This window comes from Salmo trutta, chromosome 32 (assembly GCF_901001165.1).
Source record: "Salmo trutta chromosome 32, fSalTru1.1, whole genome shotgun sequence".
NCBI lineage: Eukaryota > Metazoa > Chordata > Actinopteri > Salmoniformes > Salmonidae > Salmo > Salmo trutta.
In genome coordinates this window covers 43,656,091-43,678,638 of record NC_042988.1, presented here as the reverse complement: position 1 = coordinate 43,678,638, position 22,548 = coordinate 43,656,091, and the positions used below count along the sequence as shown (strand labels likewise).

Genomic DNA, 22,548 nt, shown 5'->3' with positions numbered 1-22,548 from the left:
TACTGAACTGTGACCCCCCCAAACCGCAATGCGTACTGAACTGTGACCCCCCCCAAACCGCAATGCGTACTGAACTGTGACCCCCCCCTAAACCACAATGCGTACTGAACTGTGACCCCCCCCTAAACCGCAATGCGTACTGAACTGTGACCCCCCCCCCCTAAACCACAATGCGTACTGAACTGTGACCCCCCCCCTAAACCACAATGCGTACTGAACTGTGACCCCCCCCTAAACCGCAATGCGTACTGAACTGTGACCCCCCCCCCTAAACCACAATGCGTACTGAACTGTGACCCCCCCCCTAAACCACAATGCGTACTGAACTGTGACCCCCCCCCCTAAACCGCAATGCGTACTGAACTGTGACCCCCCCCCTAAACCGCAATGCGTACTGAACTGTGACCCCCCCCCAAACCGCAATGCGTACTGAACTGTGACCCCCCCCCTAAACCACAATGCGTACTGAACTGTGACCCCCCCCCCTAAACCACAATGCGTACTGAACTGTGACCCCCCCCTAAACCGCAATGCGTACTGAACTGTGACCCCCCCCCCCCCCCCCCCCCCTAAACCACAATGCGTACTGAACTGTGACCCCCCCCCCCTAAACCGCAATGCGTACTGAACTGTGACCCCCCCCTAAACCGCGATGCGTACTGAACTGTGACCCCCCCCCTAAACCGCAATGCGTACCGAACTGTGAACCCCCCCCCCCCCCCTAAACCGCAATGCGTACCGAACTGTGACCCCCCCCCCCCCAAAACCACAATGCGTACCGAACTTTGAGTTTGGTGAACGGGCTTGGTGAACCGCAACCCCTACCACACACACACACACACACACACTTGCCTTACCCTCTATCGGTTGAGAACACACACCCAACTCCAGGTCTGACACATCTACACAAACAGCCTACATCTCCCATGTGTCTGTGTTCCAGGAAGTGAAGCCTAATTTAACGGAGCGGATACAGGACTATGACGTGTCACTGGACAAGGCCCTGGATGAACTCATGGACGGAGACATCATCGTCTTCCAGAAGTAAGTCATTCCAACATGGTCCCGGGAATCTAACAAAAACCTACAGGAGGGTACAGAGTTGGAGAGCCCTGTTGTAGAGAATGTTATGCTCTTCCCAACACATCAGTTGTGTTTGGAGAATTCAGTAACATATTGACTAGCCTCTCCCAGCTAATGTCTGTCTGTTTTCTATCTCTCTCCCTCCCCTCTCCTCCCCTCTCTACAGAGACGACCCAGAGAACGACAGCAGTGAGCTGCCCACAGCCAAGGACTACTTCCGGGACCTCTACCACCGAGTGGACGTTATCTTCTGTGACAAGACCATCCACAACGACCCCGGCTTTGTCGTCACACTCTCCAACAGGATGAACTACTTCCAGGTAACACACACACACACACACCCAACAGGATGAACTACTTCCAGGTAACACACACACCCAACAGGATGAACTACTTCCAGGTAACACACACACACACACACACACACCCAACAGGATGAACTACTTCCAGGTAACTAACACACACACACACACACACACACCCAACAGGATGAACTACTTCCAGGTAACACACACACACACACACACCCAACAGGATTAACTACTTCCAGGTAACACACACACACACACTCCCAACAGGATGACCTACTTCCAGGTCAGCAAGAGGTCACACTGTCTTGCATTGTGACTGTTCCTTCAACATTTGGGTATTGTTCAACAAAGCTAGTGTGTTTGTTAAAGACATGCTCTGGTACTTTGGCCACTAAGAAAGTGTTTTTTAACCTACTGCTTTGGGCTGGATGTGTCAAGGTGTTTGTTGTTCATACATGTATAATCTATCAGCAGAATTACTGTCTTACCTCAATTTGCCATGACATCCGTAGTTTGAAAGCAACTGTTTTCTTGAAGCTGTGCTGCACCCAACAAAAGTGCTGGAGAATCTCTTTAACCTGTCTGTCTGTCAGGTGGCGAAGACGGTGGCTCAGAGGTTGAACACAGATCCCATGCTCCTCCAGTTCTTCAAATCCCAGGGGTAGGACTGCCGTCACACACATGGACACACACTCCGGTTTCACGTGCCAGACTGAGTCAGTACAAAAAGTTTGAAGCCCCAAGTTGACTTGTTGAGTAACCTGTCCCTCTCTCTCTCGTCCTACTCCCTCTCTCCCTCCTCTTCCTTCCCTCTCTCTCTTGTCCTACTCCCCCTTTCTCGTCCTACTCCATCTCTCTCCTCCTCCGTCCTTCTCTCTCCTCTGTCTCTTCTCCTCCTCTTTCCTCCCCCTCTCCTCTCCTCTCTGGGCAGGTACAGAGACGGACCTGGGAATCCTCTCAGACACAACTATGAAGGAACTCTCCGAGATTTGCTGCAGTTCTTCAAACCACGTCAGCCCAAGAAACTCTACTACCAACAGGTAGGGGTGTGTGTGTGTGTGTGTGATATGATTGACAGTCGTCATTGATGGTGACGTGACAGCAGATGGTTGAGTCTATTTGAACTTGACTGGCGCGTCCCAGTGAAGAACGGTGTGTCTCTCGGGACACTGCAGAGCAGCACACACGTCACCTCCTATCAGTCCCCATTCAGATGTTTAAGATACGAGTTCATCGGTCTGCAGACCCCAAACCCGTCCAAATGGAGCATGCATCAGTCAGGAAAAACCCTTCATATTGTTTCTACACCTCATCTTTTGTGACAGAAGATGTGTGGACCTGAGCATGTCACTGTGTTGACCGTCATTGGTCTCCAGGTTATTTAGCATGAAGAAGAACCCCTAGACAATATCAGTAGTCAAACTGAGCACTGTGCCCAGCGTCACACGCTGACCAATGAGGTATCTTGCACACCTTCAGCATTCAAATGATGAAATGTCTTGTTGATATGAGGCTTTATCAGCTGACTGACAACATGTGTTATTGTTATGTATCAGAGACATCTCTCATCTGGATATACCTGCTGAACAGGCCTACATTAGATTACCACTAGTTTTACTTTCAACAGTCAGTGCATATGGTCATGTTTAGATGTACAGCGTAAACTTGATCATTCCAGAATCAATCGCTTTTGCTAGCCACACTGCATGGCTGAAGAGAGAGATCTCTCCAGAACTTCCAAACAGTCTTAACCATTGGGGTGAAATCCAAAGTTGGCCAGTTAAATATATGGCACTATGTCATGGCTGATTTCTAAACAATAAATACTGATACATTACTAGCTCAAACTGAATCTGCAAAAATGACAACTTAATTAGTGAGTAACGGTGATTTACACTGCCCCCCCCAACCCGCTAATCTGGTAGTGAGGTGGTAGATGTCTGGTGGAGGCCCTGTGGCCAGCGGCGTCTGGTGGGAGGCCCTGTGGCCAGCGGCGTCTGGTGGGAGGCCCTGTGGCGTCTGGTGGGAGGCCCTGTGGCGTCTGGTGGGAGGCCCTGTGGCGTCTGGTGGGAGGCCCTGTGGCGTCTGGTGGGAGGCCCTGTGGCGTCTGGTGGGAGGCCCTGTGGCGTCTGGTGGGAGGCCCTGTGGCGTCTGGTGGGAGGCCCTGTGGCGTCTGGTGGGAGGCCCTGTGGCGTCTGGTGGGAGGCCCTGTGGCGCGTCTGGTGGAGAATTGAACCTCGCCGATTCTTGAGCTTGGACCCTGCCGTTGGACGTGACACAACACAGAAAACAAAGCTGCTTTCATTTAATTTCAAAGGAAGCGTTTCCTTGATGGCTGATGGCCGGGTGCCCGGCGTCTATAATGTAGCAGGGCCGTAAGACAGCCCGTTCCTCACCAGTAACTGCTCCATCAGTGTCTCACACACACACACACACACACACACACACACACACATACCTGCTCCTCCACCATAAAGGAATATTATGTAAGATTTGCCTGCTCTTAGCCTCTGCCCAGGCTCTCAACAACATTCTTTCCTCATGATTCTCCCAGGCTTTCAACTAGAGGTCGACCGATTATAATTTTTCACCACCGATACCGATTATTGGAGGACCAGAAAGGCCGATACCGATTAATCGGACGGTTGTAATTTAAAAAAAATAAAAATTATAATGACAATTACAACAATACTGAATGAACACTTATTTTAACTTAATATAATACATAAATACTATCAATTTAGCCTCAAATAAATAATGAAACATGTTCAATTTGGTTTAAATAATGTCAAAACAGTGGAGAAGAAAGTAAAAGTGCAATATGTGCCATGTAAAAAAGCTAACGTTTAAGTTCCTTGCTCAGAACATGAGAACATATGAAAGCTGGTGGTTCCTTTTAACATGAGTCTTCAATATTCCCAGGTAAGAAGTTTTAGGTTGTAGGAATTATAGGACTATTTCTCTCTATATGATTTGTATTTAAATACTTTTGACTATTGGATGTTCTTATAGCCACTTTAGCATAGCCAGTGTAACAGTATAGCTTCCGTCCCTCTCCTCGCTCCTACCTGGGCTCAAACCAGGAATACATCGACAACAGCCACCCTCGAAGCAGCATTACCCATGTAGATCAAGGGGAACAACTACTCCAAGTCTCAGAGCGAGTGACGTTTGAAACGCTATTAGCGCGCACCCCGCTAACTAGCTAGCCATTTCACATCGGTTACACCAGCCTAATCTCGGGAGTTGATAGGCTTAAAGTTGTTAACAGCGCAATGCTTGAAGCATTGCGAAGAGCTGCTGGCAAACGCACGAAAGTGTTGTTTTAATGAATGCTTACTTGCCTGCTGGTGCCTACCATCGCTCAGTTAGACTGCTCTACCAAATCATAGACTTAATTATAACATAATAACACACAGAAATACGAGCCTTTGTTCATTAAAATGGTCGAATCCGGAAACTATAATTTCGAAAACAAAATGTTTATTCTTTCAGTGAAATACGGAACCGTTCCGTATTTTATCTAATCCCTAAGTCTAAATATTGCTGTTACATTGTACAACCTTCAATGTTATGTCATAATTAATTACGGCCTTTGTTAGGAATAAATGGACTTCACACTGTTCGCAATGAGCCAGGCGGCCCAAACTGCTGTATATACCCTGACTGCTTGCACGGAACGCAAGAGAAGTGACACAATTTCCCTAGTTATAAGAAATTTATGTTAGCAGGCAATATTAACTAAATATGCAGGTTTAAAAATATATACTTGTGTATTGATTTTAAAGAAAGGCATTGATGTTTATGGTTAGGTTTGGTTCAACGACAGTGCTTTTTTCGCAAATGCGCTTGTTAAATCATCACCCATTTGGAGAAGTTGAAGTAGACTGTGTTTCGATGACAAATTAACAGGCACCGCATCGATTATATGCAACGCAGGACAAGCTAGATAAACTAGTAATATCATCAACCATGTGTAGTTAACTAGTGATTATGTTAAGATTGATTGTTTTTTATAAGATAAGTTTAATGCTAGCTAGCAACTTACCTTGGCTTCTTGCTGTCCTCGCGTAACAGGTAGTCAGCCTGCCACGCAGGCTCCTCGTGGAGTGCAATGTAAAGCAAGTGGTTAGAGCGTTGGACTAGTAACCGGAAGGTTGCAAAAACGAATCCCCGAGCTGACAAGGTAAAAATCTGTCGTTCTGCCCCTGAACAAGGCAGTTAACCCACTGTTCCTAGGCCGTCATCGAAAATAAGAATGTGTTTTTAACTGACTTGCCTAGTTAAAAAAATTAAATTAAAAAATCGGCAAATCGTGTGTCTAAAAATACAGATTACCGATTGTTATGAAAACTTGAAATCGGCCATTCCGATTTAATCGGGCGACCTCTACTTCCAACAACATTATCTTTCCTCATGGTTCTCCCAGGCTCTCAACAACATTATCTTTCCTCATGGTTACCCAGGCTCTCAACATTTCTTTGATTCGTCCAGTTGCATTAGATTCTGCGCTGTAGCCCAACTGTTGTTTCAGCTTCTTATTTTACTATATTAAAACATTTAAAAAATGTGTTTGTCCAATACGGGGCGATGGCATCGTACATCACAATGTTTTCTGGGTACATAATCACGATAGGACAAAGGTTGACATTGTGGGTATACCTGTGGGTGTGGGGGTGTACCTGTTGGGGTGGGGGTGTACCTGTGGGGGTGGGGGTGTACCTGTGGGTGTGGGGGTGTACCTGTGGGTGTGGGGGTGTGGGTGTGGGGGTGTACCTGTGGGGGTGTACCTGTGGGTGTGGGGGTATACCTGTTGGGTGTGGGGGTGTACCTGTGGGTGTGGGGGTGTACCTGTGGGTGTGGGGGTGTACCTGTGGGTGTGGGGGTGTACCTGTTGGGTGTGGGGGTGTACCTGTGGGTGTGGGCGTGTACCTGTGGGTGTGGGGGTGTACCTGTGGGGGTGTACCTGTGGGGGTGTACCTGTGGGGGTTTACCTGTGGGTGGGGTAGTGGGGGGTCGTGTGTGTGTGAGAGTGAACTGACTGTTAATGTTGTCTCCTCTCAGTTAAAGATGAAGATCACAGACTTTGAGAACAGGAGGAGCTTCAAGTCCATATGGCTCAACAGCCAATACAGAGAAGAGGTAACATACACACTGCCTCCCTGTTTATATTACACACAGTAAAGATACAACTTTTCATTTGACTTTATACTCCAGCTTTTTGAATGTGTTTCCTGAGGCGACAGAACAGAATGTGACATTTTTATTTGAGGGTATTTTCATATCTGTTTTACTGTTTTAGAAATTAAAGCACTTTATGTATCTAGTCCCCCATTTTGAAAGTATCATGTATTTGGTGTATTAAAATAGTCAAGTTTAGTATTTGGTTGCATATTCCTAGCATGCAATGACTACATCAAGCTTGTGACTACCAACTAGTTGGATGAATTTGCGTTATGTTGTGCCCAATAGAAATTAATGTTAAATAATGTTTTGTCATTGGAGTCACTTTTATTGTAAATAGAATGTTTCTAAACACATGAATGTGGATGCTACCATGGTTACAGATAATCCTGAATGAATCATGAATAACAATGATCACTCATACCCCCAAAATCATGAATAATAGTGATCATACTGCCCAAAATTGCTCCCCTGTTATTGGTTATGGTGGGGGGCGGGGCATGATCATACCACCCTATTATTATATAGTAGTGGGGGGCGGGGCATGATCATACCACCCTATTATTAGTAGTAGTGTGGGGCGGGGCATGATCATACCACCCTATTATTATATAGTAGTGGGGGGCGGGCCATGATCATACCACCCTATTATTATATAGTAGTGTGGGGCGGGGCATGATCATACCACCCTATTATTAGTAGTAGTAGTGTGGGGCGGGGCCATGATCATACCACCCTATTATTAGTAGTAGTAGTGTGGGGCGGGGCATGATCATACCACCCTATTATTATTAGTAGTAGTGTGGGGCGGGGCATGATCATACCACCCTATTATTATATAGTAGTGGGGGGCGGGGCATGATCATACCACCCTATTATTATATAGTAGTGGGGGGCGGGGCATGATCATACCACCCTATTATTAGTAGTAGTGTGGGGCGGGGCATGATCATACCACCCTATTATTATTAGTAGTAGTGGGGGGCGGGCCATGATCATACCACCCTATTATTAGTAGTAGTGTGGGGCGGGGCATGATCATACCACCCTATTATTATATAGTAGTGGGGGGCGGGGCCATGATCATACCACCCTATTATTAGTAGTAGTGTGGGGCGGGGCATGATCATACCACCCTATTATTAGTAGTAGTAGTGGGGGGCGGGGCATGATCATACCACCCTATTATTAGTAGTAGTAGTGGGGGGCGGGGCATGATCATACCACCCTATTATTAGTAGTAGTGGTGTGGGGCGGGCCATGATCATACCACCCTATTATTAGTAGTAGTGGGGGGCGGGCCATGATCATACCACCCTATTATTAGTAGTAGTAGTGGGGGGCGGGGCATGATCATACCACCCTATTATTAGTAGTAGTGGGGGGCGGGCCATGATCATACCACCCTATTATTAGTAGTAGTAGTGGGGGGCGGGGCCATGATCATACCACCCTATTATTAGTAGTAGTGGGGGGCGGGCCATGATCATACCACCCTATTATTAGTAGTAGTAGTGTGGGGCGGGGCATGATCATACCACCCTATTATTAGTAGTAGTAGTGGGGGGCGGGCCGTGATCATACCACCCTATTATTAGTAGTAGTAGTAGTGTGGGGCGGGGCCATGATCATACCACCCTATTAGTAGTAGTAGTGGGGGGCGGGGCCATGATCATACCACCCTATTATTAGTAGTAGTGGGGGGCGGGGCCATGATCATACCACCCTATTATTAGTAGTAGTAGTGGGGGGCGGGGCCATGATCATACCACCCTATTATTAGTAGTAGTAGTGTGGGGCGGGGCCATGATCATACCACCCTATTATTAGTAGTAGTGGGGGGCGGGGCCATGATCATACCACCCTATTATTAGTAGTAGTAGTGGGGGGCGGGCCATGATCATACCACCCTATTATTAGTAGTAGTAGTGTGGGGCGGGCCATGATCATACCACCCTATTATTAGTAGTAGTAGTGTGGGGCGGGCCATGATCATACCACCCTATTATTAGTAGTAGTAGTGTGGGGCGGGGCCATGATCATACCACCCTATTATTAGTAGTAGTAGTGTGGGGCGGGGCATGATCATACCACCCTATTATTAGTAGTAGTAGTGTGGGGCGGGCCATGATCATACCACCCTATTATTAGTAGTAGTAGTAGTGTGGGGCGGGGCCATGATCATACCACCCTATTATTAGTAGTAGTGTGGGGCGGGGCCATGATCATACCACCCTATTATTAGTAGTAGTAGTAGTGTGGGGCGGGGCCATGATCATACCACCCTATTATTAGTAGTAGTAGTAGTGTGGGGCGGGGCCATGATCATACCACCCTATTATTAGTAGTAGTAGTGTGGGGCGGGCCATGATCATACCACCCTATTATTAGTAGTAGTGGGGGGCGGGGCCATGATCTTTAATGTTACACCAAAACAAGCTGCAAATTTATCGGACAAGTTTGTAGAGTCACAAGCTTGATATATTCATTGCGTGCTAGAACTATGGGACCGAACACTAAACCTTTGACTATTTTAATACACCCAAGTGAATTTGTCTCAATACTTCTGACTTCTTCAAAAGGGTGGAACTAGATGTATAAAATGCATTAATAAAATAAAATAAAATAAACATGAAAATACCCTCAAATAAAATTTTACATTCTGTACGGTCACCTCATATGAAAAATGTGATTTCTAAACTTTGACCCTGATGACGAAGAAATTATTTTCATAACTATCTCCCTCTCTCCCTCCAGGAGATCACTCTCTACCCAGATAAACACGGCTGTGTCAGGGACCTGCTGGAGGAATGTAAAAAAGCTGTGGAGCTCTCCGACAAAGGCTCAGAGAAGCTCCGGTAAGCAGAGACTGTGATAGACAGTGTCACCACAGTGCTGCCCTCTGCTGGTCAGGCCTGTATTACATCCAGGGGTTCTTCAATGCTATTATTATACCTCTGCTGGTCAGGCCTGTATTACATCCAGGGGTTCTTAAATGCTATTATTATACCTCTGCTGGTCAGGCCTGTATTACATCCAGGGGTTCTTCAATGCTATTATTATACCTCTGCTGGTCAGGCCTGTATTACATCCAGTGGTTCTTCAATGCTATTATTATACCTCTGCTGGTCAGGCCTGTATTACATCCAGGGGTTCTTCAATGCTATTATTATACCTCTGCTGGTCAGGCCTGTATTACATCCAGGGGTTCTTCAATGCTATTATTATACCTCTGCTGGTCAGGCCTGTATTACATCCAGGGGTTCTTCAATGCTATTATTATACCTCTGCTGGTCAGGGCTGTATTACATCCAGGGGTTCTTCAATGCTATTATTATACCTCTGCTGGTCAGGCCTGTATTACATCCAGGGGTTCTTCAATGCTATTATTATACCTCTGCTGGTCAGGCCTGTATTACATCCAGGGGTTCTTCAATGCTATTATTATACCTCTGCTGGTCAGGCCTGTATTACATCCAGGGGTTCTTCAATGCTATTATTATGCATGACTGCTGCTGTTCTCTACTTTTCTCCACCCTGCCTCTAACCTCTCGCTCTCCCTCCCACCTCCCTCTCTCCAGACTGTTGGAGATAGTAAGCTATAAGATCATCGGGGTTCACCAGGAGGACGAGCTGTTAGAATGTTTATCTCCCGCCGCCAGCCGTACCTTCAGAATAGAGGTGTGTTCCTTCTCCTCTTGTTCTCTCTCTGCTCACTCCTCTCTCTCTCTCCACACCTTCAGAATAGAGGTGTGTTCCTCCTCTCCTCCTAACCTCTCTCTCTCTCTCTCTCTCCACACCTTCAGAATAGAGGTGTGTTCCTCCTCTCCTGCTCACTCCTCTCTCTCTCTCCACACCTTCAGAATAGAGGTGTGTTCCTCCTCTCCTGCTCACTCCTCTCTCTCTCTCCACACCTTCAGAATAGAGGTGTGTTCCTCCTCTCCTCCTAACTCCTCTCTCTCTCTCCACACCTTCAGAATAGAGGTGTGTTCCTCCTCTCCTGCTCACTCCTCTCTCTCTCTCCACACCTTCAGAATAGAGGTGTGTTCCTCCTCTCCTGCTCACTCCTCTCTCTCTCTCCACACCTTCAGAATAGAGGTGTGTTCCTCCTCTCCTGCTCACTCCTCTCTCTCTCTCCACACCTTCAGAATAGAGGTGTGTTCCTCCTCTCCTCCTAACCTCTCTCTCTCTCTCCACACCTTCAGAATAGAGGTGTGTTCCTCCTCTCCTGCTCACTCCTCTCTCTCTCTCCACACCTTCAGAATAGAGGTGTGTTCCTCCTCTCCTGCTCACTCCTATCTCTCTCTCCACTCCTTCAGAATAGAGATATGTTCCTCCTCTCCTCCTAACCTCTCTCTTTCTCTCTAGGAACTTCCTCTGGACCAGGTAGACCTGGATAAGGACACTGAGATGGTGATTCCCGTGGCACATTTCCACAAGGAGGTCTTTGGAACGTTTGGAATCCCTTTCCTGCTGAAGATCAGACAGGTGTGTGTTGTTTTACTCCGTTTCATGTCTCACTGACTGGATCTGGTGTGACTGACTGGATCTGGTGTGACTGACTGGATCTGGTGTGACTGACTGGATCTGGTGTGACTGACTGGATCTGGTGTGACTGACTGGATCTGGTGTGACTGACTGTTCTGACTGACTGGATCTGGTGTGACTGACTGTTCTGACTGACTGGATCTGGTGTGACTCACTGTTCTGACTGACTGGATCTGGTGTGACTGACTGGATCAGGTGTGACTGACTGTTCTGACTGGATATGGTGTGACTGACTGTTCTCACTGACTGACTGGATCTGGTGTGACTGACTGTTCTGTCTGACTGACTGGATCTGGTTTGAGTTACTATGTGTCTGTGTGTTGACTGACAGCCTAATGCTGAAGCATGTCTGTTCTACTGTCTCAGACAGAGGAGTGTAGGCCACTGTAGCTGCTGGTAAAGTCATTCAAAGCCTCTACTTTATCACTCAGGATGGAACTTTCCGCTGCTACTATTTTTGCCATGTAATGTTGTTAAAACAAAATCATATTTAACGAAAATGTAATTGCTTTGCCGCATTTTTTGCAGTATTACTTTAGTGCCTTGTTGCAAACAGGATGCATGTTTTGGAATATTCATATTGTGTACAGGCTTCCTTCTTTTCACTCTGTCAATTAGATTACTATTGTGGATTAACTACAAATGTTGCTACTGAGGAACCATTTTGGGTTTCAGTTTAACTTTTATATGAGTGAAGCTTTTAGTGAGATCTTTTAATGCATTAATATTTACATTTCAGTCCCCCAAACATATTCATTATATAAATAAGCATGTTTACTTTTGTCTGGGTTACCATTCCAAATACATGTAAATATTATTTGCTCATATAATTTGAACCATGAGTAGTCTGGAGTAGACAGCGCCGTTAGTAGTAAATACATAAACTGTGATGTGATTAGAGTTAATCAGTGTGATATTTTAATCTCTTCATAAATAGTTAAACATCTGCATATATTAACACTTGTTTTTAGTCTATGATTTTGTAAACCCTTGATGTTATTGTTCGATCTGATCTTATTAAGAGAGCATTTCAATGGCCAGAACAAATAAATATGGAGACAATGGACAACCTTGTTTAACTCCTCTGGGCAGTTCAATACTTTATGAGAAGTAACCATTATTTTATGATTTTAAATCTGGTGTTGCTGTACATCAAATCCAATGTATTTATATAGCCCTTCTTACATCAGCTGATATCTCAAAGTGCTGTACAGAAACCCAGCCTAAAACCCCAAACAGCAAGCAATGCAGGTGTAGAAGCACATGACTTTAACCTATTGTACAAGAGATTCCCCAAGATTTATCAAAAAAAAGTTTTTTAAGTCTGCTGTTCTATTCACTATGCGTTTTGTCAGGGTCAGAAGTTTACATACACTAAGTTGACTGTGCCTTTTAAACAACTTGGAGAATTGTAACGCTGCTGGGGTTTTCCTGTGCGTTTGACAAACTCTGTGTGTGTTCTCAGGGTGAGCCGTTCAGAGACGTGATGAGGAGGATTCAGAGCATGCTGGAAATCCAGGAGAAAGAGTTTGAGAAGGTCAGTACTTTCTTCCTCCTCTCCTCTCTTCACTCCCTCTCTATTTCTTCCTTCCCTCTCTCTCCTCTCTCCTCCTCCCTCGCCGTTGCTCTCTTTCCAGGGTGTTCACTAACTAAAGATGTGACGATAAACAGAAAATTACTGACGACATTTGCCCTCTTACCGAAGCAGTTTTGATAATGTCGGTAATTTCGATGATTAGGCCACACAACTGCAGATTGTTTGTGTTCTAAAACCATTATTTGGTCAACAGTAATGTACAATTAACCTGCTTCCTGCAATGACAGTATCTGCCCAGTCCTTGGCTGCATTCCAAACACTTAAGACACACCCTCAGCCCTCAAATGAAGTGCATACTTAATGATTTAGGTTTTTAAATGGACCGCCCTTGCCCAGAAATTCGTCTCATCCCGCAATTGTGTTTTCAGCCACCGCTTGTTGTTGCTTTATATGTGTTAGTCAATTATTATTGCATGTCTACTTATATTAACTGTATCATTATTAATAGAAACCTACTGTAGGATAGCTAGCAAATTAATTACCTAGCTAACTTTAGCCTGCCTAGCTGGAACTTCTGAATAAGGAAAATGTTTATTTCTACAATTTCCAGAAGATAACCAAACAAAAACATCATTACTTTTACGAGAAGTGTTTGAGCCATCATGTGCATTAGTAGCACAATTTCTAACTTATTTACATTCGTTTTTACTTACACTTGTATGTTGACTTCTCCGTATTGACGTTGACGTTAAGTTTCGGCTGACTTTTCTTAGCGGATGTACAATCATCGTGAATTGAATTATGGGGCGTTTCAGGCCCCGACGTGAACATAATTGTACACTCGCAAACGGGGATTCCCCCAAGGGCATAAGGCGAGGGTAAGTAGACAAGGGTGTGTCTTTTATGAGTCTGAAACCTAGCCCTTGTTTCTCTGCGGGCTCTCACTCCCTCCCCCCCACTTAGCACACAGAGTAGTGAAGGGAGCGTTTTGATGCACACAAGCATTCTGACAGTTGAGCGACGTTTTGAAATGTAATTGCGGCGAAGACAGTTGTTAAAACGCCTACTGTTACTGTTAAAAACGAGTAGTTTCAGCTTTGTGACTATAACAATTATTTGTCAACTGTCAATATATAGGAAATAACACTATACTGGCGGAGTATGTCATTGAGATATCATATTTACAATTAGCAATATAGCTCATGTGTTTTGAGTTGCCAGTTCCTCAGGTGGTGAATTATCTAGCATATAGGCTAGGACAATATTCACTGAAAACATGCAGGCACATTCATCTCTAAAGAGCCCAAAATATCTGATTTATTTTGATATGTTGCACATTAAAAATATCCCATCATGCATTCCCAGAACATGTTGGACAAAATGGCTAACTTGTTTCATGTCTTACTTGGCACTGGAAGGTCAGTCTAGAGGCCTCCTGCTGCTAAGTATAGTCATTTCATACCGGATTCACTGAATGAGGGGAGTGATTTTATTAGACTTTCTGGTTGTAAGATCATGTTTTAATGTAATAGTATAACACCTCCAGGAGTGTTACTGGGTGTGTAGACTTTAGTTCCAGCCCTACTCTAACACCAGATTCTACAAATCAACAGCTCAACAGGATCTTGTTAAGCTGACTCAGGTGTGTTTGAGCAGTGCTGGACCAAAAGCCTGCACACCCAGTGACCTGTCTCTCCAGATGGACAGTTGACCATGTGTTTTATACAGTAACAGTGCTGTACATTTGACTTTAAGTTATTTTTTTCACAGTGATATCGTTATGGTATTAAGTATCTTTATACTAAGCTGGTATAGGTATCTAAGCCAAAATGCTGAACACTTAGTGATCTAGCTAATGATTAGCCCATTGGGGTAGCCTAAACAAATGCAGATGGACAACCCCATGCTTCAGCCATCTATAGCCAAGCCACTATGCTACTACATCCATCAGCCATTTATAGCCTAGCCGCTATGCTGCTACATCTATCAGCCATTTATAGCCTAGCCGCTATGCTGCTACATCTATCAGCCTTCTGTAGTCTATCCACTATGCTGCTACATCATCAGCCATCTATAGCCTACTTCAGCCATCTGTAGCCTAGCCACTATGCTACTACATCCATCAGCCATCTATAGCATAGCAGCTATGCTACTACATCTGTCAGCCATCTATAGCCTAGCCACTATGCTGTTACATCCGTCAGCCATCTATAGCCTAGCCACTATGCTGCTTCAGCCATCTAAAGCCTAGCTGCTATGCTACTACATCCATCAGCCATCTATAGCCTATAACCAGGAGGGTTGAGTATAAACTGCTTTATGAATACTCACTGTGTTCTTTGTTTGTCTGCAGTTCAAGTTTGCGATAGTGATGATGGGCCGGCATCAGTACATCACTGAGGATGAGTACGAGGTCAACCTGAAAGACTTCCAGCCACAGCCAGGTACACTACTGCTAACTTATATCAACTACTACTACTCACTACTAGTTTTGCACGGTATACCAAAACTTTGGTACTCTTTTGAGACTAGAACATGAAAAACGGTTGGGTACTACACTTTCTGTTACTTTCGGTACTTCTGTCAGAGAGGATCCAGTCTGTCTCGTAATTTGTCTGAATCTTCTCTTGGGGGCAGTAGCTAGCCAGGCTACTTGTCTTCTCTGGGGGGGGGGGGGGGGCAGTAGCTAGCCAGGCTACTTGTCTTCTCCAGGGGGGGGCAGTAGCTAGCCAGGCTGTGCTTGAGCATGTAGCTGACACAGCGTGAGACATTTTGGAGTAGTAAGCAAGAGAAAATGCAGTCAGCATGGCATGTTGAAATAAAAACCACCTCCGCCCGCAGCTTGTTGACCAAACTGTCTGCAGAAGTCAACTATGGGAATACTTCGCTTACAGAGCAGATGACGAGGGCCAGCCCACCTAAACAACTACCGTCATTTCCGGACTATAAGCTGCAACTTTTTTCCCACGCTTTGAACCTCGCGGCTTAAACAAGGACGCGGCTAATATATGGATTTTTCCCGCTTTCAATTATTTTTAATTTTTTTAAACACATTCTGTGACGTGCTCCGTTTTTTGGCGGCATGAAGCTTTCATTAGACCAATGAAATTGCCGAACGGGTTAAGGTCAAACAACTTTTTTGTTTACTGTTTAGATTAAATCGAGCGCTCTCAAACTTCCCATCATTCTGATTACGGTAGTTATTTTGTCACCCTCATCATGGCAAAGACACGGAGAAATGCATATGATGCAGCTTCCAAGTTGAAGGTGATTGATCTGGCTGTTGGAGAAGGAAATAGAGCTGCTGCACGGGAGCTTGGTCTTAATGAGTCGATGATAAGACGTTGGAAACAGCAGCGTGAGGAATTGACTCAGTGCAAAAAGACAAAGCTTACTGCTAATTTTTTATTTTTTGTTACAAGCCGTGTTTCGTTAAAGCCTATTTATTTTTGTTACAAGCCGTGTTTTGTTAAAGCCTGTGTAAAGTTCATTTGTTTCAATGTACCGTTAGGCACCTGCGGCTTATAGACATGTGCGGCTTATTTAAGTTCAAAATAATACTTTTTTTTACAATTCAGTGGGTGCGGCTTATATTCAGGTGCGCTCAATAGTCCGGAAATTACGGTAAGCAAATGGTGGAACAAAACAGTGCAGTGCAAGAGAGGTTTTGTTCCAAAATGACAACATACAAATACTTTACACATCACATTGTAACGTCATCATTATTCTACTAAATGTGAATAATTTGTGTGTGACAATGACATGACAATATATTCAGCATGACATGTGAGCATTATAATATGGTTACACAACCCAAAAGTAAGGTCAAATGCACTCATAACTTGACAGCAATACTTTTAGACTACTTCACGTTTGTGTGGACTAGCCAGCCAGCAGTCCTGGGCAGAGCGTTGCACCCTGGGAAATGAAATGCACTCTGGGAATCTTAGTATGCTGTGTAAATTAGATTGTGTTTCTATGTCATGTAGACTATTGCAATATAGAAGCTTCAGAAACGAGTTTTGATGTGTGTTTTGTCATTTTGGAACTAAACTATTCATTTAATACATTCAGTTATTTAGCTGTTATGAATTATATGTCTGATCTGATTTGACCCAATATTATGGCCATAGATAAACAAATTAACCCTGTCTCAAATTACATGTAGTTGTAGAATTATTTTGTCTGCTGCTACCACTACTAACTACTGCTACCACTACTAACTACTGCTACCACTACTAACTACTGCTACCACTACTACTACCACTACTAACTACTGCTACCACTACCACTACTAACTACTGCTACCACTACTAACTACTGCTACCACTACTAACTACTGCTACCACTACTAACTACCACTACCACTACTAACTACCGCTACCACTACTAACTACTGCTACCACTACTAACTACTGCTACCACTACTAACTACTACCACTGTTACTACCACTACCAACTACTGCTACTGCTACCACTACTAACTACTGCTACCACTACTACTACCACTACTAACTAATGCTACCGCTACCACTACTAACTACTGCTACCACTACTAACTACTGCTACCACTACTAACTACTGCTACCACTACTAACTACCACTACCACTACTAACTACTGCTACCACTACTAACTACTGCTACCACTACTAACTACTGCTACCACTACTAACTACTACCACTGTTACTACCACTACCAACTACTGCTACCACTACTGCTACCACTACCACTACTAACTACTGCTACCACTACTAACTACTGCTACCACTACTACTACCACTACTAACTACTGCTACCACTACTAACTACTGCTACCACTACTAACTACTGCTACCACTACTAACTACTGCTACCACTACTACTACTAACTACTACTACCACTACTAACTACTGCTACCACTACCACTACTAACTACTACTACCACTACTAACTACTGCTACTACTACCACTACTAACTACTACTACCACTACTAACTACTGCTACCACTACTAACTACTGCTACCACTACTAACTACCGCTACCACTACTAACTACTGCTACCACTACTAACTACTGCTACCACTACCACTACTAACTACTGCTACCACTACTAACTACTACCACTGTTACTACCACTACCAACTACTGCTACCACTACCACTACTAACTACTGCTACCACTACCACTACTAACTACTGCTACCACTACTAACTACTGCTACCACTACTAACTACTGCTACCACTACTACTACTAACTACTACTACCACTACTAACTACTGCTACCACTACCACTACTAACTACTACTACCACTACTAACTACTGCTACTACTACCACTACTAACTACTACTACCACTACTAACTACTGCTACCACTACTAACTACTGCTACCACTACTAACTACCACTACCACTACTAACTACTGCTACCACTACTAACTACTGCTACCACTACCACTACTAACTACTGCTACCACTACTAACTACTACCACTGTTACTACCACTACCAACTACTGCTACCACTACCACTACTAACTACTGCTACCACTACCACTACTAACTACTGCTACCACTACTAACTACTGCTACCACTACTAACTACTGCTACCACTACCACTACTAACTACTGCTACCACTACTAACTACTGCTACCACTACTAACTACTGCTACCACTACTAACTACTGCTACCACTACTAACTACTGCTACCACTACTACTACTAACTACTACTACCACTACTAACTACTGCTACCACTACTAACTACTACTACCACTACTAACTACTGCTACCACTACTAACTACTGCTACCACTACTAACTACTACTACTGCTACCACTACTTTTACTACTACTAATACTAACTACTACCACTGTTACTACTACTGCTACTATTACTACTACTAATACTAACTACTACCACTGTTACTACTACTACTACTACTACTACTACTACTACTACCACTGTTACTACTACTAATACTATTACTACTAATACAAACTACTACCACTGCTACTATTACTGTTACTACTACTGCTACTATTACTGTTACTACTACTACTACTACCACTGTTACTACTACTAATACTAACTACTACCACTGTTACTACTACTGCTACTATTACTACTACTAATACTAACTACTACCACTGTTACTACTACTACTACTACTACTACTACTACTACCACTGTTACTACTACTACTACTACTACTACCACTGTTACTACTACTAATACTAACTACTACCACTTACTACCACTGTTACTACCACTGTTACTACCACTGTTACTACTACTGTTACTACTACTACTACTACTACTACTACTACTAATACTAACTACTACTACTAATACTAACTACTACCACTGTTACTATGACTAATACTAACTACCACTTACTGCTACTACTGCTGACACTGCTAACGACTGCTACTATTATTACTAATACTACTACTAATACTAATACTGCTACTAATACTATCACTGCTACCAACTACTACCACTGCTACTACTATTACTAATACTACCACCACCAGGCTTTTTCTCTCTCTCTCTCTTTCTCTCTCTCTCTCTCTCTCTCTCTCTCTCTCAGAATGTTAACTATGTGCTATAGTTGTGTAACATCCCTCTCCCCTCTAGGTAACATGTCCCACCCTCGACCCTGGTTAGGCCTGGACCACTTCAACAAAGCCCCGAAGAGAGGTCGCTATACCTACCTGGAGAAAGCTATCAAGATCCACAACTGAGCAACCCTCCTCTCGCCTCTTCCTCCTCTCTCCTCTTCTTCCTCCTTCCTCCTCTCTCTTCCTCCTCCTTACCCCACCATAACCACAGACTGTAACCAACCAAGTGTCTGTGCCCCACCTCTAACACCTTCCACAGACACCGTGATGTCTTCTGTCTCTGTCACACGGATCCATCCATCCATCCATTAGCAGGCTGCTGCTGATGATGATGATGATGATGATGATACTATACCACCCCTTCTTCCTCCCAAACCCCCTTCCCCACCCCCCACCACCACCACCACCCTTCTACTGTTTTTGAGGCTGTTAGGTTTTTGGCTTCTCTAACTCCGACTGCCTATTTTTGTCTGGATGAAAGAAATGAAATTGGAAAAAGGACAGGGTGATGAACTTTACTTTTTCCCGGTTTATTTTTTGTTTTGTTTTTAATAATAAGAGTTGTTTCGAAACGTAAAGAGCGCTGCTGCATATAGTGGGGGGTGACGAGGCAGACATCATCATTAGCAGAAACCAAGAAGGATGATTTGGTCTTGTAAAGAAGAGAACCAGTTGCAGAAGGGTTAAAGCTTGAGACTCGTATTCCTGATGTGATCCTTCATATCCCCCTCCTCTTTAGTCAACTAGTCAAAGTGTTTCCATCTTTAAAAAAAAAAATCAGTTTTTGTCTTTTTTCTGCAATATCTTCTTGTATAATAAAATAAAAATCCACAGCATCTGTTTAAAATAAATGTAAAAAGAGAAGAAGTGGTCTGTACTTTCATCTGCACGTTGCCACTTCATATCAAAGCCGTTTCTCAGGACTGGTAAATGGCAACTTTGGTCGTACTTATGATTTTAATGTTGCCCTTCCTCTCCTCTTTTCCTCTCCTGTTATGTTCCCTCCATCCCTCTCTCCCTGAGGGTTTGTGACGGGGTGTATCTCCTCTTTTCCTCTCCTGTTATGTTCCCTCCATCCCTCTCTCCCTGAGGGTTTGTGACGGGGTGTATCTCCTCTGGTGTTTGTGCTGGGGGAGTTTGACTGAGCAGTGCTGCTTTAGTAGGAAGCCTCGGCCATTAGTGAGCCCTCTGGTTTCACCATATATACACAGAACCAGTGTTACTATAATTATTATTAGAACAACAAACACACTGACCTTTTTTCTTAAGCACAGATGGAATGCCCCCCCGCCTAAAAGCCCATCATAGTTGGCTTTGTGAAGAGATTTGAAATTGTGTGTGTATATATATATTAAAAAAAAAAACACTAAAAAAATGTGAAATGAGAGAAACATAACTTTGTTATTGGTTGGCTACAAACTGAAAAGATTCAGGTGTTCATATTCCTTGTGTAGTTTTTTTGTTTTTTTTTGTTTAGGGTTCCTTGATTCTTTAGATTCTTGTTGTTTTTGGTTCTGTTTTCTCATTTTTGTTTTAACTAACGGCACCCGTTGGTTCTGATAGTGATGTTAAGGGTTAAGATAACGAGCTGCGGTACCGACCGGGGGGATTAGGGTTCAGAAATGATCACTTTTCCCAAAAACTCCCAGCTTTTCCACAAATCCCAGTTGGACGATTCCAGACTACCTGCGTATACTCCTCTGATTCCGAGTAATCTTCCAACAGGGATTTCTGGAAAACCCAGGGAATTCGGGGAAAGTTACTGGAGTTTTCTCACCCTAGATGAGTTCAGGGCCCGTTATCCACAAAGAGTCTCTGATTAGGAGTGCTGATCTAGGATCTGTCCGTACAAGCTTATTCCTTTATGATCTAGAAGGCCAAACTGCTGCTAGACCAGCACTACTATCCTGAGACTCTTGGTGGATACGGTCCCTGATCAACACCCTTGTTCCTCCTTGATTTGGTATTTTTCCAGTTGAAGCTCGTCCCTGTAGCAGCAGTGTACCACAACTACTCCTGTATATTGCCTTTTTTTGCTGGAAAATGTATGTTGAATAAAATTTTCTATAAAAACATGTCCGCTCGCTGCTAGTCCCATCTGAGCAAAGTTAAAACCAGGCCTGTTTTATATGGAGCGAGTATATAGACAGCGTGGACAAAACATTAAGAACACCTTTCCATGATGTTGACTGACCAGGTGAAATGCTTTGATCCCTTATTGATGTCACTTGTTTAAAAAATCCACTTCAATCAGTGTAGATGAAAGGGAGGAGACAGGTTAAAGAAGGATTTTTAAGCCTACAGAAAACTAAGACCTGGATTGTGTATGTGTGCCATTCAGAGTGTGAATGGGCAAGACAACAGATTTAAGTGTGTTTGAATGGGGTAGGTGCCAGGTGCACCAGTTTGTGTCAAGAACTGCGACGCTGTTGGGTTTTTCACACTCGACAGTTTCCTGTGTGTATCCAACAATGGTCCACTACCCAAAGGACATCCAGCCAACTGGACACAACTGGGGGAATCATTGGAGTAAACATGAGTCAGCATCCCTGTGGAACGCTTTCGACGGTCCATACCCGACGAATTGAGGCTGTTCTGAGGGAAAAGGGGGGTGCACAACTCAATATTAGGAAGGTGTTCCTAATGTTTTTTACACTGTAATATACTGTATGTATGTGTTAAAACAATGCTGAGAAGGACGGCACCAGGACTAGCAAGTTGTCTTGTCGGCCTACTTCCAGAAATATACCAATTATTGTTTAAAGAAAATATAGTGGATTTGTGGTGTGTATGTACGGTGCGTTCGGAAATTGTTCAGACCCTTTGACTTGTTCCACATTTTAAGTTACAGCCTTATTCTAAAATGGATTAAATATTTGTTTTTCCTAAATAATCTACACACTACCCCATTATGACAAAGTGAAAAAGGTTTTTGGAAATGTTTGCAAATGTATTAACAAATATTTTCTCTCGAAATTGAGCTCAGCGGCATCGTGTTTCCATTGATAATCCTTGATGTTTCTATAACTTGGAGTCCACCTGGAATTTGGACTCTACTTGGAGTCAAAATTCAATTGATTGGACATGATTTGGGAAGGTGCACACCTGTCTATATAATGTCCCAGAGTTGACAAGTGCATGTCAGAGCAAAACCAAGCCATGAGGTTGAAGGAATTGTCCATAGAGCTCAGAGACAGGATTGTGTCGAGGCACAGATCGGGGGAAAGGTACCAAAAAATTGTTGCAGCATTGAAGGTTCCCAAGAACACCGTGGCCTCCA

At 44.0% G+C, this 22,548-nt stretch overlaps 1 protein-coding gene across 2 annotated transcripts in view; it reads left to right on the top strand.

Annotated features, from left to right (window-relative positions):
• Positions 1 to 21,343, top strand: part of LOC115171979 (ubiquitin carboxyl-terminal hydrolase 7) — a 57,956-nt gene extending 36,613 nt beyond the window's left edge. Inside the window, exons 21-31 of one of the 2 annotated variants that reach the window (XM_029729217.1) lie at positions 944 to 1,044; positions 1,250 to 1,403; positions 1,988 to 2,055; positions 2,326 to 2,434; positions 6,459 to 6,536; positions 9,336 to 9,436; positions 10,160 to 10,259; positions 10,947 to 11,066; positions 12,592 to 12,663; positions 15,017 to 15,107; positions 19,285 to 21,343. In XM_029729217.1, the coding sequence (XP_029585077.1) occupies positions 944 to 1,044; positions 1,250 to 1,403; positions 1,988 to 2,055; positions 2,326 to 2,434; positions 6,459 to 6,536; positions 9,336 to 9,436; positions 10,160 to 10,259; positions 10,947 to 11,066; positions 12,592 to 12,663; positions 15,017 to 15,107; positions 19,285 to 19,391 (1,101 nt within the window). In that variant the 3' untranslated portion in view covers positions 19,392 to 21,343. The remainder of the gene's footprint in view (positions 1 to 943; positions 1,045 to 1,249; positions 1,404 to 1,987; positions 2,056 to 2,325; positions 2,435 to 6,458; positions 6,537 to 9,335; positions 9,437 to 10,159; positions 10,260 to 10,946; positions 11,067 to 12,591; positions 12,664 to 15,016; positions 15,108 to 19,284) is intronic. The other variant, XM_029729218.1, reaches the window with a different exon arrangement.
• Positions 21,344 to 22,548: the final 1,205 nt, after the last annotated feature.